The sequence below is a fragment of the Branchiostoma belcheri genome, unplaced genomic scaffold (assembly GCF_001625305.1).
Source record: "Branchiostoma belcheri isolate BF01 breed outbred unplaced genomic scaffold, Haploidv18h27 scaffold264, whole genome shotgun sequence".
Classification (NCBI taxonomy): domain Eukaryota; kingdom Metazoa; phylum Chordata; class Leptocardii; order Amphioxiformes; family Branchiostomatidae; genus Branchiostoma; species Branchiostoma belcheri.
Genome location: NW_017803870.1, coordinates 164,597 through 179,799, shown reverse-complemented (window position 1 = coordinate 179,799; position 15,203 = coordinate 164,597). Strand labels below are relative to the sequence as shown.

The 15,203-nt window shown below is 38.4% G+C and overlaps 1 protein-coding gene across 1 annotated transcript in view; it reads left to right on the top strand.

Moving 5' to 3' along the window:
• LOC109472059 overlaps positions 1 to 11,437 on the top strand; it is a 28,700-nt gene extending 17,263 nt beyond the window's left edge. Inside the window, exons 18-31 of the mRNA XM_019771635.1 lie at positions 21 to 187; positions 600 to 808; positions 1,239 to 1,355; positions 2,392 to 2,590; positions 3,690 to 3,799; positions 4,037 to 4,101; positions 4,806 to 4,930; positions 5,562 to 5,743; positions 6,451 to 6,828; positions 7,310 to 7,820; positions 8,224 to 8,397; positions 10,036 to 10,169; positions 10,633 to 10,747; positions 11,421 to 11,437. Of these exons, the coding sequence (XP_019627194.1) occupies positions 21 to 187; positions 600 to 808; positions 1,239 to 1,355; positions 2,392 to 2,590; positions 3,690 to 3,799; positions 4,037 to 4,101; positions 4,806 to 4,930; positions 5,562 to 5,743; positions 6,451 to 6,828; positions 7,310 to 7,820; positions 8,224 to 8,397; positions 10,036 to 10,169; positions 10,633 to 10,747; positions 11,421 to 11,437 (2,503 nt within the window). The remainder of the gene's footprint in view (positions 1 to 20; positions 188 to 599; positions 809 to 1,238; positions 1,356 to 2,391; positions 2,591 to 3,689; positions 3,800 to 4,036; positions 4,102 to 4,805; positions 4,931 to 5,561; positions 5,744 to 6,450; positions 6,829 to 7,309; positions 7,821 to 8,223; positions 8,398 to 10,035; positions 10,170 to 10,632; positions 10,748 to 11,420) is intronic.
• The last annotated feature ends 3,766 nt before the right edge of the window (positions 11,438 to 15,203 follow it).

Genomic DNA, 15,203 nt, shown 5'->3' with positions numbered 1-15,203 from the left:
GTGCTCTTATGTTAATTCAGCTATGGCAACACAGCAATACTGATGCAAATATTGGCAGACACAACAGCCATACCAGCCCTTCAGGCATCTATGGAGGAATTCTATCATTTCAACGACACCTTCAACATCGCCATTTTCAACCCAGCGGTTTTCACAATGTTCCCAGGATTTCAGATCACTCCAGATGGTGAGCACTGTGGGCATGATCTAGGGATGGCAAGGTGGTCTCCTGGTCAGGGTTGTTGGCTTGAGGTCTTAAGGTTTAAGTTCAAATCCCTTGCACTGGCCCCAATGTTGTGCCCTACAGAAAGACACTGTACACCTAAGGCTATTTCCACACTTGTCAAAAATTGAGTACCCAGTTTTGGTTAGGGATGCATGCAGGAGAAAATGAATAGTTCATAATTTGCATGTGTAGCAGTAATTGTATTAGCTTAGTTTAGTTTTGTAAGTACTATATTGTTGTTCTACTGCCATACATTGAACCATGTACGATTGTGGAGCAATATAATTAATTGTACATTCAATTCATTCTGTGTATTTGATGCTATTGTATAGTGACATAATTTTAAACTGTTTTCCTCCATGTTTGAATCTAGTGCCTGTGTTCTCACGGCCAATGGACATGACAATACTTCTGGATGGTGCAACCGACACCACACAGGCCAACTTTGAGGCTTCCAAGACCTTGGTGAAGAAAGTGGCTGGTAGTCTGGACATCCCAAATGTTGCATGGCTCAGTGTTTACCAGTATGGCTCCACGGTTTGGCAAGAGCTGGGGTACAGATTCTTCAGGAGCTATCGAGAGGTACAATTTTTTTTTCATTTCATTTTTTTTATTTTACCAGTCTAATACACTCAGGTCTACTGACCTGTTTTTCTCTGGGGTTACATACTGTATGTAAAATACACAATATACATGGGAAAACATGCAATAAGAATAACATTACAATTTCAACTCAACATACATAACAATCGTAAAAACATTTGCCACTCAAGTCCCACTCACAGAGAGTCTTTGAAAGATGTTAATGTACATGATTGTATAAAGGTGTGGACTTTCTGGGGTTGTTGTTTCTCTATATCTATTATACAGTAGTTGATGTAGGGTAGATGTACATGTACATTATGCTGTGTCAGATTTTACCTCATTAATGAATTTGATTAATGCATGACCTGGCAGATATAATTGTATAAAAACTAGACGGCAAACAAAATGAACATATTTTGGTTTTCAGGTAGGGGAGGCCATGGACATGCTACAGCAGAGGAGTGGAGACAGAAACCTGGGAGCAGCTCTGCAGAGTGTTTACCAGACTGCCTTTAACGACCCACAGCGGGCTCACATTCAGAAGGTAACAAATTGGTTCAGGCAGGTTCTCCAGGGTTCATCTGGAGATTGAACCGGGAAAGTTTGGGTTCTCCCGGTTAAAAATCTGACGTGAACCTTAAAGTTATTTTGGGTTGGGGAGGGTTCTGAACCCAAAGATTTTCACAGAGGATGTCTATTGGGTGCTGTTTAGAGGGATTTTGTATGGATCATGTCCTTAGTTTAAGGATGGGAAGTGAGTGGGCAGAGATTGGGTTTCAGTTAATCGACAGGGTTGTTATCCGGTATGATAGAATATTATAGGATTTTGTGATAGACTGTAATCTGTATCTGTATAGCCGGTATATATATAACCGCCTTTCGGCATAACACACCAGCTTCGCAGGCACCCGGCGCGGCGGCAGCTGGCTATATTACACCGATCGACTTGTTACACCTAACCCTTGAACTTCTAGCTCTAGACATTGTTTAAAGCTATCTATTGACAATGCCCCTTCTGTACTTGGTGACAGTGAGTTCCACTCTGCGATAGTTCTAGGAAAGAATGAGTTCTTGAACACCCCAATCCTTGGTTGATAACTCTGGCACTTGAATGCATGGCTATTTCTTGTTCTCTTCTGGGCTGGTATTAGGTACTTAGTAGTTGGGACATCCACCAGTTTATTAGTCATTTTGTACATCATGCATATACATTTTGTAAGGTTTCCAGTACTGTGTAAACATGGTTTGGAACATAAATCATGATGTAATAACAGTCTGTGTGTGAATTACATCATAATATTGTATGCCAATAACCCATTCTATGATGTAGTTTTATTATTTCTGTATGATTATATGGTGCAGAATAGTTCCAATACATTTGCAGATACAAACTTTTGATCTGTTTGTTTGAACTTGCTAAATTTGCTAACTATGCATTCTACGAAATCTTCAGATTATACTGGCCAGCATACTTCCAATACATTAAATTTTGCAGATACCCAAACTCTTTACAGAAGTCTGAAATTTCTGATCTTTTTGCTTGCTAAATTTGCTAACTATGCATTCTACCAAACCTTCAGGTGGCAATGGTGGTGACATCAGGACCATCTGATGATAACGCCGCCTATGCATTAACTGCAATGAGAAGTGCTGGCATCATTGTGTACGGGCTGGGCATTGGCTATCAGTTTGGGAATGTTGGATTCCGTCACTTCTCCATCAGTAACCCAGGCAGGCTGTACCACCTAGGGAACATGTTACCTGAGTTGGTCAACAATGGTGATTATCTTTTTATTCTTATCCCACCAACAAGACAATCCCAAAGTCAACTCCAACTAGTACACCTACATGTACATAACTCCGTACACTTTCATATCTGTCAAGGCAGAACATTGTCTTTAAGGCCACACCGATTTAATTTGTTGGTTCTCGGATTCGCCTCTTCATTTTTTTCTGATTTTCAAAGAAAATAAAATTCTGGATCTGAATCAACTAAGAAATGCTCATATTTTGCCCCCGACAGTTGAGGAAAGTCCTTCCTACCTTTTCTGTTGGCTTAATGGCTCCTTTTGAAGCATTTGGGGCTATAATAGGATGCCAATGCCTGTTTTTATTTTTTTTTTCGCCCTTTCGCTTCATATTTTTTCTTTAAAAATCCAAGAACCAACAAATTAAATTGGTGTGGCTTAAGAACAGTTTCATCCCTTCCACACCTCCGCTCTGGAATAACCTACCCAAACATGTCACTGACTCTTCTACACTCAGATAATTCAATACTCACTGGGAAACTCACCTTCTGTTCTGATTTTCAGTTATTAATGTGAAATACCTTTATTGTACATTCATGCCACGACGGGCTAGGTACAGGTCAAGATACTGAGTATGACAGACACATAACAAACGTAGAATCTTCATTAAGCCTTCCATGTACTCAAGTTTATTATACTTCATACATAACAGTGGATACATATGTACTTACAATTTTGTATTCTGTAAAGCTATGGTCCTGTTTGGTTGTAATTGTTAGCCTTGTTAACGTCTCATGTATTATCAAGTATTACCTACCAGTACGTGTGTATTTCACTGATTATTGCATTTTTTAAACATATTTCATTAATTTGTATTTTATCTTAGATTCTCAACTACTTTAGTTAATTCCTTTTGTATCAAAACGTGTCATTTATTTGTACTTTTGTGTGTGTCAGCCATCACTAGTCTGCCTGTACTAACCCAGTTAATGTCATGTATCATTGCTAATAAATAAAAACAAATACACATATTTCCCACATATCTTTGTCCATCTGCTTTAGATGATGTATCCTGGTTAGCAGTTTTGATTTTGGCAGTGTCTCATTTGTTTGTTTTGTTTTCTGAATAGTTGGAAGCACCACCCATGTCACCTTCAGTCTCAGCGGTGATTACACCTCCCATTTAAGGGACCCCGGCTCTGTCTCTTACTCTGGAGTTGTTCAGTCCTTACATGCTGGGGTAAGATATCAACATTTATCCTTTACTTTCAGCTTTTCGTTGTTATAGTTGTTGTAGAAGTACAAAAGTTTATATCAGATGAACAGCCTGTCTCTGTTCTATCTAAAAGAAATTGTTACAAATTAAAGTTTGTATGAATAACCGGGAAAGTGTTGTTGTTGAAAATATTGCCAAATGTCTATTCCATTCACTTAATTACCTGTGCAAATGGAAAGTTTGCCCTTGTGCCAACTTTAGGTAGGACCTCTTCTTCAATCTATCACTGGATTGCAGACCTCCACACTTTCAGATATCCAACCCTGGTAAGTAACTAGTACTATTGTTCGAATGTATAGCATTGCTATTGCACATAACTCTTTCATTACACCAAGATCTTTAATTGTTACTCTATGACAGAAATAATAGACAAACATTCAGCGCCAGAGACAGTTCCTGTTCGATTCTAGACTTGAAACATGAATGAAATTTCCTCAAGTCATCATCAGCAGAAACACCGCTACTTTTTGTTTTACACAAGATCAGTGCCATTTTTCACTGTTTTCCTTTGGTTCTTTCATCAAATGACCAGAGATATATAAGGTAAAGGTGAAGATAAGTTTAGGGACATTATACTTCGGTATCTATGATTATGATACATGTGAGAGATCACATTGCACCGCCTTTTCAGCACCAAGGACAGAACCACAATGCCTTTAAACCATTATTAGTGTTGTATCTCTTACAATCAATTTGGTATAATAATGCCTACCTTAATATTCTTCATTTTGGTAGTCTTGCATATGAAACATTTTTTCCAGCCTTCGTGTGATGGGGTTAAGTCTAAGGTAGAGAGTTATTTTAAAAATTATTAGTATTTTAGATGAAAATTTCATGAAGACAAGTAAATAATATGTGCACATAGGTCCTTAAGAGTCCTCCTCCTACCTTTAGTGCTACTTTAGGCATCGTTCATGCTCAAGTGACAAAGAGTCTGTTTCATACCACTATCTTTTGCCTTATTGTGTAGGACGTCAGGTTCAGTGTTAGCAGTGTTCGATCTAACAGTGGCAGACTCCTACGAAGTCAACCTTGAGGACTCCTTGAGCACCGGCGGCGGCGGTGGTGGAAGTGGACAGCAAGGCAATTTCACAGGTATCATACATTCAGTTTAATTCAATCTTTATTAAAAACTCTACGACATATGTCTTGACAATGTCTGGTTCTTGACAACAGTGGCCACTTCGTCTGTTCTTCACACATTGAATATCCACATTTAAAGTTTAAATCTGAAATATATGTTAGCAAAGCAAAAACACATTCATGAACAATCACACTACATAACATAAGGGTTGAAATTTTTACCGTTAGGTCATACCACCATGCATCATATAACATCTCAACAAATGCAAACATGTATCTATTAGGTACGCACTGTTTTGTCATTAGAAAAGATACTGAAACCCACACTTATATAGCCCCCAAAAATTGTAATAGTTAATTATTGGTTGGCCTCAATTGTTTATAGTAAGAAGAATTTGTGATTTTCTATATTGTGTATTTCAATTTTTTTTTTTACTTTGTAGTTGACCATATGGGTCTCAGTGTGTTTTCACCATCATTATCGTGGCTATTATCTGTCAACAACACGGGTCACCGCTGTTTTCCATTCTCTTCTGTCCAGCGTTTCCTTCTCACTGCCTCCCAAGCAAAAGCTAGCCCCTCTAGGTCACTCATGGTTGTATGCTAATTTGTAACAAATCTAAATGATCTATTTTCTGTCTAGTGGCGTCTTACCCGGACTACAGAGGAACAGAATTCATCGTTGGATTTCCAGAAAACATTGATGCCAACACTGCGAATCCTCAGCTGTTCGTGGTTGGCATGGCAACATCAGCTAATGTCACCATTCAGTCCAGGAGTGGTGTTTTTTCCCAGAGAGTTGTTGTAGAGGCAGGCACAGTACAGGTCTGTAAATTGCTTATTTAGGCAGTGCAATTCTTTCTCTGAAGAAGGTGACAGACAGTGAAGCAGTGGATGTTCATGAAAAATTTACTGATTGATGAATAAAGAACTTTCCCCTTGTCCTGCTGTGCGCAACATATGTTGCGCGGCACATTCAGTACCATCTATATAACACCCTGAATAGGTACGATTTGGGAGTATTTCTCGTGCAACGGATTACACCGCAGTGAAACGCAACGAATGCGGAAGTAACTATTTCACTGCAGGGCAAAAAAAATTGTGTTTTTTTTTATTTAATTAAGACATGAAAATATTGAAAAATATTGTGCCAGGAATGCCAGCAGGACAAGGGTTAATAAGCTGTTTATCCTTCTCTTTGCTATTTCTTAACTATAACAATGTACGCTTGCATAGGTTGCAGTATAGGTTGCAATATCAGTATCTCATATTTTCTTTTATGTTTGCAATGTAAAGTGTGTCATGGTAACACTTGGACGACATAGCAACTGTTAATCCATTATGCATAAGATAATCTTTATAATTCAATTCTGTTGAACAGTCCCTATTTCCTTATTCCATATGTCATATAATATTGATAATGTCAAACAGCTAGCAATTTGTAATCTAAAACGCAGTAAGTCTTACTTTTATGCCTAGCATTTGTTTTGACACAAACCTAGATCAACAAGCAAACAAATTTTTTTCTACAGGCTGTTGCTATTCCAAAGAGGTTTGAGATCCAAGGATATGCCCTGGACGCGTTTGGGTTAAAGGTCACATCAGATGAAGAGATTGCCCTGTACGGACTTTACTCAGAAACATCAGCTGCTGATGGCTTTATTGCTTATCCTCTCGATACCATCGGAACAGAATACTATGCCATCTGCCTGCCTCCATCAGCCTCAGAACCTTCCATGATCACACTCATTGGGGCAGCTGATGGTACATCAGTGGCTGTGACTGTCACTGCCTCTGCAACATTTACAGGCATCATGTATAGACCAGGGGAGATAATCAGGTTCTTCTTGAATAGCCAACAGACGGCACAGATCCAAAGTGATGGTGACCTAACTGGCTCCTACATCACGGTTAGTGCTGTGTAAAATTTAATTTTTGAGAGCAAATTAGAAGTGTATATTTGACGGATCATAAACAAAATGTAAAGAGAGAAATGGAATGCTTTTCATCTATATTATCTTTTGTGTGATTGTTAAAGAATATTTCTGTAAGTGTTATGGGCATGTGTCTAACAGGGTAGGTAAAGTTGGTAGGTCCAGTCCTTTTTGATTTATATCTGTCCTTTAGTATGTATTTTCTTTCTAGTGTCTCTGCAGTGTTTCTTTTTAGTGTTTCTAGCACACACAGACTGGGAGCATAAAGTGCAAGACGCCGAAATGAAGCTTCATTCATTCATTTATTCATTCATTCATTCATTCCCAGTGTATTGTAACTGTTTTGTTGGGCCTTTTTTTAAAGGGTCTATTACTTTCAAATTTCCTTTTAAACCCCAAACCTGATGACTTAAATCAACTTTTGATTTCTGAGATTCTTTTTAAATTGTTGTCTCAGGGCACGTCACCTCTCGTGGTGTACAGCGGCAATAAGTTCACACGGATTGACGGTGCAGCAGACGATGGAGGTTACCTGATTCAGCAGCTTCCCTCTGTGGAAACCTGGGGGAGGAAATTTGTGACAGTTCCCATCGCCGGACGCACAGTCGGGGACATCTATCGCTTTGTAGCCGCTAACGACACAACAGTCACCATCGATGGCCAGGATATTTACCTCAATAGAGGGCAATTTTATGACTACATTCCAACTACAGAAACATTCCAGTACATCACTTCCACTGCTCCGGTCATGGCAGTGTTGTTTGGGGATCCAGGCCATAATGGATTTGCAGACTCAGGACCATTTATGATGGTCGTTACACCTTTGGAGCAGACCACATCAGATTATACCTTCACTGCGGCAGCTTTCAACACCACAGCCCCAGCTACGTACATGGCCAGCATTGTTGTGAAGGAGAGTGGGAGGTCACAGATGTATGTGGATGGCAACAACATTGGCAACTTGCCAGGTAAGGATTACAGGTTTCAACTGTAATTTCCAGCAAACATGGACTAGACTAATCAACTCTTTGTCAAGGAATGATCAGTGTTGCTCAACAAATACCAACATTTTTAGTGTGTTGAAATTACAGTTCATTTGTTTCAAAGTCATTCTGTTTCAGAAGATAGAAGTCATGGATTGCAACCAATTCTCAGGAGAATAAACTGACTTGTCCCTGATAGCAATTTCAGAATCATTCAGAGAAAAATGTCTGTAATAGTTCTGACTTCTTTCATAACTTACCATAGACCTTTATTTCTCCCATAGTACAGCCGACAACTAGAAAAGTTACTTCCAGATGTTACGGTTGTGTACAGCTATGACTATTATTATATAATAGTAGATTGATGTCACTGCCTGTTTCCCCGTAGGTTGGCAGGTTGTTCAGGGCGGGGAATGGGCAGCTGTGTCATTTGAGATCACTCCAGGTCCCCACCGTGTCCGCCACCTCGCCCCGAATGTCAACTTTGCCGTGTACGTCACTGGCTTCACTGACACCGAGTCATATGGCTACCCTGCTGGATTGCTGTTGGCTGACCTAACAAGTGTGTTCAACGAGTTATTTTAGTTTATCTTTATATTTTGCCAAATTGATGGTGTTTGATAGTCCTGTCTGTTGTGCAGTAATTTAACACTGCGGCTGTTTCTGTAATAATGGTAAACGAATCATGGCCCTGTCCTTGATGATGAAATAACGGTACAGTAACACAGTAGCTGTTTCTATAATAATGGTAAAGGAATCACTGTTCTGTCCTTGGTGCTGAAATAACGGTACAGTAACACTGTGGCTGTTTTTGTAATGATGATAAAGGAATCATGGTCCTGTCCTTAGTGCTGAAATAACGGTACAGTAACACTGCGGCTGTTTCTGTAATAATGGTAAACGAATTATGGCCCTGTCCTTAGTTCTGAAATAACGGTGCAGTAACACTGCGGCTGTTTCTGTAATAATGGTAAAGGAATCATGGTGCTGTCCTTGGTACTGAAATAACGGTACAGTAACACTGCGTCTGTTTCTGTAATAATAGTAAACGAATCATGGTTCTGTCCTTAGTGCTGAAATAACGGTACAGTAACACTGCGGCTGTTTCTATAATAATTGTAAAGGAATCATGGTTCTGTCCAGTAACACTGCGTCTGTTTCTGTAATAATAGTAAACGAATCATGGTCCTGTCCTTAGTGCTGAAATAACGGTACAGTAACAGCAGCTGTTTCTATAATAATTGTAAAGGAATCATGGTTCTGTCCTTTGTGCTGAAATAACGGTACAGTAACACTGCGGCTGTTTCTGTAATAATGGTAAACGAACCATGGTCCTGTCCGTAGTGCTGAAATAACGGTACAGTAACACAGCAGCTGTTTCTATGATAATTGTAAAGGAATCATGGTTCTGTCCTTAGTGCTGAAATACCGGTACAGCAACATAGGCACTGGTAATGATGATAATGGTCAAGGAAAAACTCTTTGTCTTTAGTGCTGAAATAATGGTACGGCAACGCAGCGGCTGTTCCTGTACGTAGCAGTGGTGAAAGGATCGTGATTTTGTCATTACTCACATTATGGTATAGCAACAAAGCAACTAATAATGGTGAATGGATGACTGCCATGTCCTTAGTGCTGAAATAATAGTACAGCAACATAGCAGCTATTTCTAAGTTGATGGTGAATAAATCAATGTTCTGTCCTTGGTACTGAAATAACGGTACGGCCACACGGCGGCTGTTCCTGTAATAATGGTGAAGGAATCATTGTTATGTCCGTAATGGTGAAGTAATGGTACAGCTGTTCCTGTAATTATAATGATGAAGTTGTGTCCTTAGTGCTGACATAATGGTACAGCCGCACGGCGGCTGTTCCTGTAATAACGGTGAAGGACGCATGGTTCAGTCTTAAGTGAAAAATAAGAGAAAAATAACATGGGATGCTGGCATCTCAGGTATCATCTCCCTAAAGCTACCTTTAGGCTTATTTCTTGGAATGATGGCAGAAATAGAATCCGAACACCTACATTTCATTTTATATCATACTTGGACTGATGTTGTTGTAAAAATATGGGAAGGTTTTTAACAGCAGTGAAAGGGTATTTACTCGCACAAAAACCTGATGCTGGGAAGAAAATAGATGTTTTAATATCTTCCGTGTGTAGAATATAAAATGTCTTAACGATACAACATTTCTGCAGCTTGCACAAATACTACAGCAGTAATTAATGATGGTGTGGATAACGACTGTGATGGGCAGACAGGGGAGGAAATCCCAAATGGTCTGGATGATGACCAGGATGGGATGGTTGATGAGGACACCTCAGTACAGCTGGTGAGTTTCATGGAGCTGAATTCGAAGAATCAGAAGAATATTGAAGTTTAACGTTTTACTAATATTCAAATTCATTATCAAAAACATTTAAAAGAGGTTAACTCAAGAAATTGCGGAGAGATCGTAGTATTTTTGTGCGTGTGCCGTATCGTGTTTTTATATTCCAACATGGTGATAGATTTGCAGATTATTATCTGATTTGCACAATAAGAGAAATTCTCTAAATCTGAGAAATTCTGTTAAGTTAATGAACTTATTGTTTAACACAACATTCTCAATTAACTTTCTTCATCATAATGAAAGAATTATGTTTGATGGTTTAGAGACAGTTTGTCCTGATATTGAAGATAGGAAAAGCATTTATCTGTGACAGCATGTCGATGATAGTGAATAGGTCAATCTTTATCAGATAATACATTGTCCCTTATAAGTTAAGGAACTGCATGTTCATCATTACTCCCAGTGTTCCCCCAACCCTTGTGAGAACGGAGGAGTGTGTATGGAGTCAGCCGACCGACGGTTCCCGGAATGTGATTGCAGACCAGGATTTGTAGGGACATTCTGCCATGTTCAACTTGGTGAGTATCTGCTGATAGCCTTTCATTTGCCCAAACTTAGTTTCTACCATTGCAGCTAGAGTGTTTGCAGTTTGTTGGGGGGATGGGAGCAATATCGGGGGTTGCGGTTGCTCTATCCGCCTGCATAGAAATGGCGAATAGGGCTCTCCAATCCACTTGATACCGCCCTCCTCTAATATCCAACTCTCGTCCCGAAAAGAACAATTGCTGAGCGCTAAAAAGTCTGCGCGGTAGGATTATTTTTAGGTAATATTTGCTGCTGGATCAACTGTTGGTTAGTGTGATGCATATTGAGCAGCTTATTGTACAGCTGGCGAGAATGCGGCAGTTTCGTTATGGTGTGGGGGTTTGGAGCTATATCGGGGGTTGCTGTATCCGCCTACCGAGGAAGGGTGGATACAGCTCCCCGATCCTCCCGATACAGCCCTCCCCCTTTACAGCTCTCTTACCGAAAAGAAACTACGGCGTAAGTAGAAACAGACATCAGACGCTAGAAAATCTGCACAGCAGTATATTTTAGGTAATAGTGTATTACATCTGTGGTAGTTTTACTTACCTGGAAGCGAAACGCGCTAATATGATAAAGACGTGTGGTCCTGCGGTCCCCAACAGGTATGCGTGAAAGAGTAATAACCTGTCTTTAACTGGTAAATCAGTTAAACTTTAATGACAGTTGTGATCGTGAGGTGATGATTCATATCACCTGCTCTGCAAACTCTGTTGCAACCAATCATGGAGATTAGAGTCCTAATAATAAGTCTATATTCTGTTTAATAAAGCTTTACAATTGAATTGAAATGAGTGTCAACATGAGTCTTAAAATTCCAAAGCAATAGTTTATTGCCAATATATTAGTAGTACATGACTATCAAGGTATTGATTTTTACATTGCCAAACTTGTTCCTAGTTTTTCATATTTTAGACATAATTTTGGACCATATTTTAATGTAATGAATTCTGGTTATTCATGTTTAACCAATCAGGCCAATCAGTACTTCTCACCTCACCTTACCCCATCTATCCCTTGACCTCGCTGAGGGTCGTTGGTGCACCAATCAGTACAGATAGTTTAAATCGTGCTAAGCAATCCTAAAAAACACTTATTTAAGGAAGGTATCCTTCCAATCACTTCCAAAAATCAGAAGAAAGATGATATATATATTTGCATGAAATTTCATCTGAGTTGGTAAATTACATTATGAAAAACTTAAACTTTTCTCCAATTCAAAATTTGACTCACCAGAAATTTTCGACTGAATCACTCAGTCTTCCTCAGCTATCTGACCCAAATGCTGTGGACACGTGATTTTTCCCACGTGTGACGTCAGCAAAGGGTAATTTCTGGTGAGTCAAATTTTGAGTTGGAGAAAAGTTTAAGTTTTTCATAATGATATATATATATTTTAAATTATGCCACCAATGTTGAAATAGCTTGCAACCATCTTCATAAATATAATTCTTTACTGTAGATACATCTTGAACATTATGTGGATTCCATACGTACTAATGTAATAACATGGAGTCTTACATGAGGATGTTTTTAAGTATGTTTAGCTCAATCAGGATCGCATCCTCCTGATGAAACAGTTCTTCCGCATAGGAACCTCCATGTCTGGCTGTCTGTGGTCGACACCCAGGCGGTCGTAGAAAATTTTAAAAGTCATCTAGGGACATTATTCATTCTGTATTTTACCAGATATTAATGCACTCTTACTAGTAATCAGAGTGAAGAGCAACATAATAAAAACAATTCTGACTTAAAAATCTCTATAAGAGAAACTTCATCCGGACATTAAAGCGTTTAGCACAGTTCTTCTTTGCAAAATATTAGATAAAATGTTCCCAGTCCCGATATTAGAGTCCATGTCACCGAGAGGATTTTCAAATTATTCTAAATAGTAATGATTTTTAATATATTTGATTTTGTTTATATTTAATTTTTAGATATTTCTGGAACATCTTGAAACTTAATGTACAAGGATTTCTTTCTTTTGAAAATATTCCAAATAGTATTACTAGATAGAATGTGATGCTTTAATTTTTTATTAAAAAATCACAACTATTTGTTACTGTTTTCCAATGATTATTTGAGCTCTTGCCTTACTACTAATTCAACCCTACTGACTACCTTTGTATATTTTAGATGTCACTGTTGGACACTGGTGTATCTTTTGTATATGATGCCCTGTCATACTCCCACTTTCCCACTGACCCATTTACGATGTTAATAATAATAATAATAATGGTGGACTGCTGTCACCATTAGTAAGAAATTCCAAACTATTCACATTACGAACAGTTCAAAAGTTTTATATTAACTTTAAAACATTCTAGATTTAAAAAAATGTGTTCCAAATACTTCCAAACAATAATATTTCTTAGACAATAAAAAATAGTTAAAGGCATTAATAAATAATTACAGTAACAACTCTCTTAAATTTAGACTCTCTTAGATTCTATACAATATAGAAATTTGCCCATTTTAAAACAATAAAGCACCTCAGCAATCTACATGCCTATGTCGTCAAATCCCGGTTGCTAATAGGATCTTGCTGTCTCATAAAATGTCTTGAAGATGCCTCATCTTACAGTTATATATTAGAATAATGATAACATTAGCTTGTAATCTTAATATATTAAGAAGAAGTAAATCTACGAGGCTCGTTGCTTATTGTGTTTGCTGTTGTTTCGGTGACCGTCTGTCACCTTCCTCAGGGAATTCAGACTGGTTCACATCGCATTGCAGCACAGGTGTCGCTGCTGTAGATGCATTCCCAAATGTCCAATATTTACATATCTACATTGGATTACAGGGAAATGTATCTACCATGCGTTCCCAAACGTGCGGAAGTTGGGTATATATGTATACATAATGGTCGTCAGTTATTTAACAGTTACAGGAAACTAGCAACCGCTTTGTGGATTCCGTTCCTAGTTTTCTATAACTGTTAAATAACTGACCACTATTATGTATATATATCCAACTTCCGCACTTTTGGAACGCATTGTAGATACATTTCCCTGTAATCCAATCACACATATGTGTAGATATGTAAATAGTGCACATTTGGTAATGCATCTATAGCAGCGACACCTGTGCTGCAATACGATGTGAGCCAGTCAGAATTGCTCTGAGGAAGGTGACAGACGGTCACCGAAACGTCGGCTGAATAAAAGACTTGGTTGTGTAAAAAGAGTCTCTTCACTCAGTCCTTTTTATCTTCTGTGAGATCTATCCATCATAATATTTAAAGAAGCTTCGAGGAGTATTTGCATGTAAACAATGATAAGCAAAGAACATACTTCCTAAAATTATTGTTCACTTCTCTATAAAAAAATGTGCTACATGCCCTGTAACCCAGTATGCTACAGGACTAGAAAGTGGGGTGTAAGAGACTAAACCTATTAAACATTGTAGTTTTAAGCTTCACTTTTCTCTTTTAAAACAACATTATTTACCTCTTCACCTTAGGAAAATAGCTTTTTGACCACAGTCAACTATATTTTGAAGAACGTTATGTATTAAGTTTCAAAAAGTGGCCAAAAACGTTTAGGTGGCTACTTAATAATCTGTTTGATGGATTTCTGCTTAATCTTCAAAGATAAGTGTCCCTTACTATTCAAACGTCTATATTGGTGAGCTAAAGGCTAGTCTTAAGAGATAAGAATGTTACTAAACCTGCATCTTCTGATTTGTCCATGTAAGGATGCAGAGAAAAGGAGGCATCACTAGGTGCTTTATTTGATTCTTTTGATTGCTTTCAGGTGAACCCATACTAAGTACCGGTGTTGTGTCCTTTTGAAAGGAACTTTGCACGTATCACTTGACTCTTGGGTGTAGAGTAACATTGGAGCGCCCTTGTTTGAGCAGAGATACACCTCTAGCATGTCAGTGATCCCCTTGCACTTTTCAAAAAGAGCAGGGATCCATCCCGATGAGTTGGTCAAACCTTGCAATCCAGTCATTTTACGCAGATTGTACCTATTCACGGCGGTCTGTCACTAGGCCATTCATTCCCATTGCTGGGGGCGTTCGATAAAGTATCAGGTTACAAGACGCTATTTTGGGCTAATCGCAAAACATTTGAAAATAAACAAACTAGTATCGAAGGGAAAATATCGTTGATATAAAATAAAATTATCGTCTTGACATACATTCAATTGTGATTTTTTGCGCTAAATGGATGATTTTTTCGTATTTCATTAAAAAGGTCGATAATTTTCGGGATTTCGCAGCGTCATATTTTAGCCAATCACCGAGCAAACCTGGCTACACATATTACGCAAGATCACTGATTTTTATATTTTTCGACGACTAGGAATAAGACGAAAAATCGTGCTTTTGGGATTTTTTAATTTCTGACTATAAGTATATTTTTTGTCGACAAATAGGTGAAAAAATCGAATTTTTGGGCTTTTTTAGGACTCAATTACCCATAATTCAAAATGAAACGCA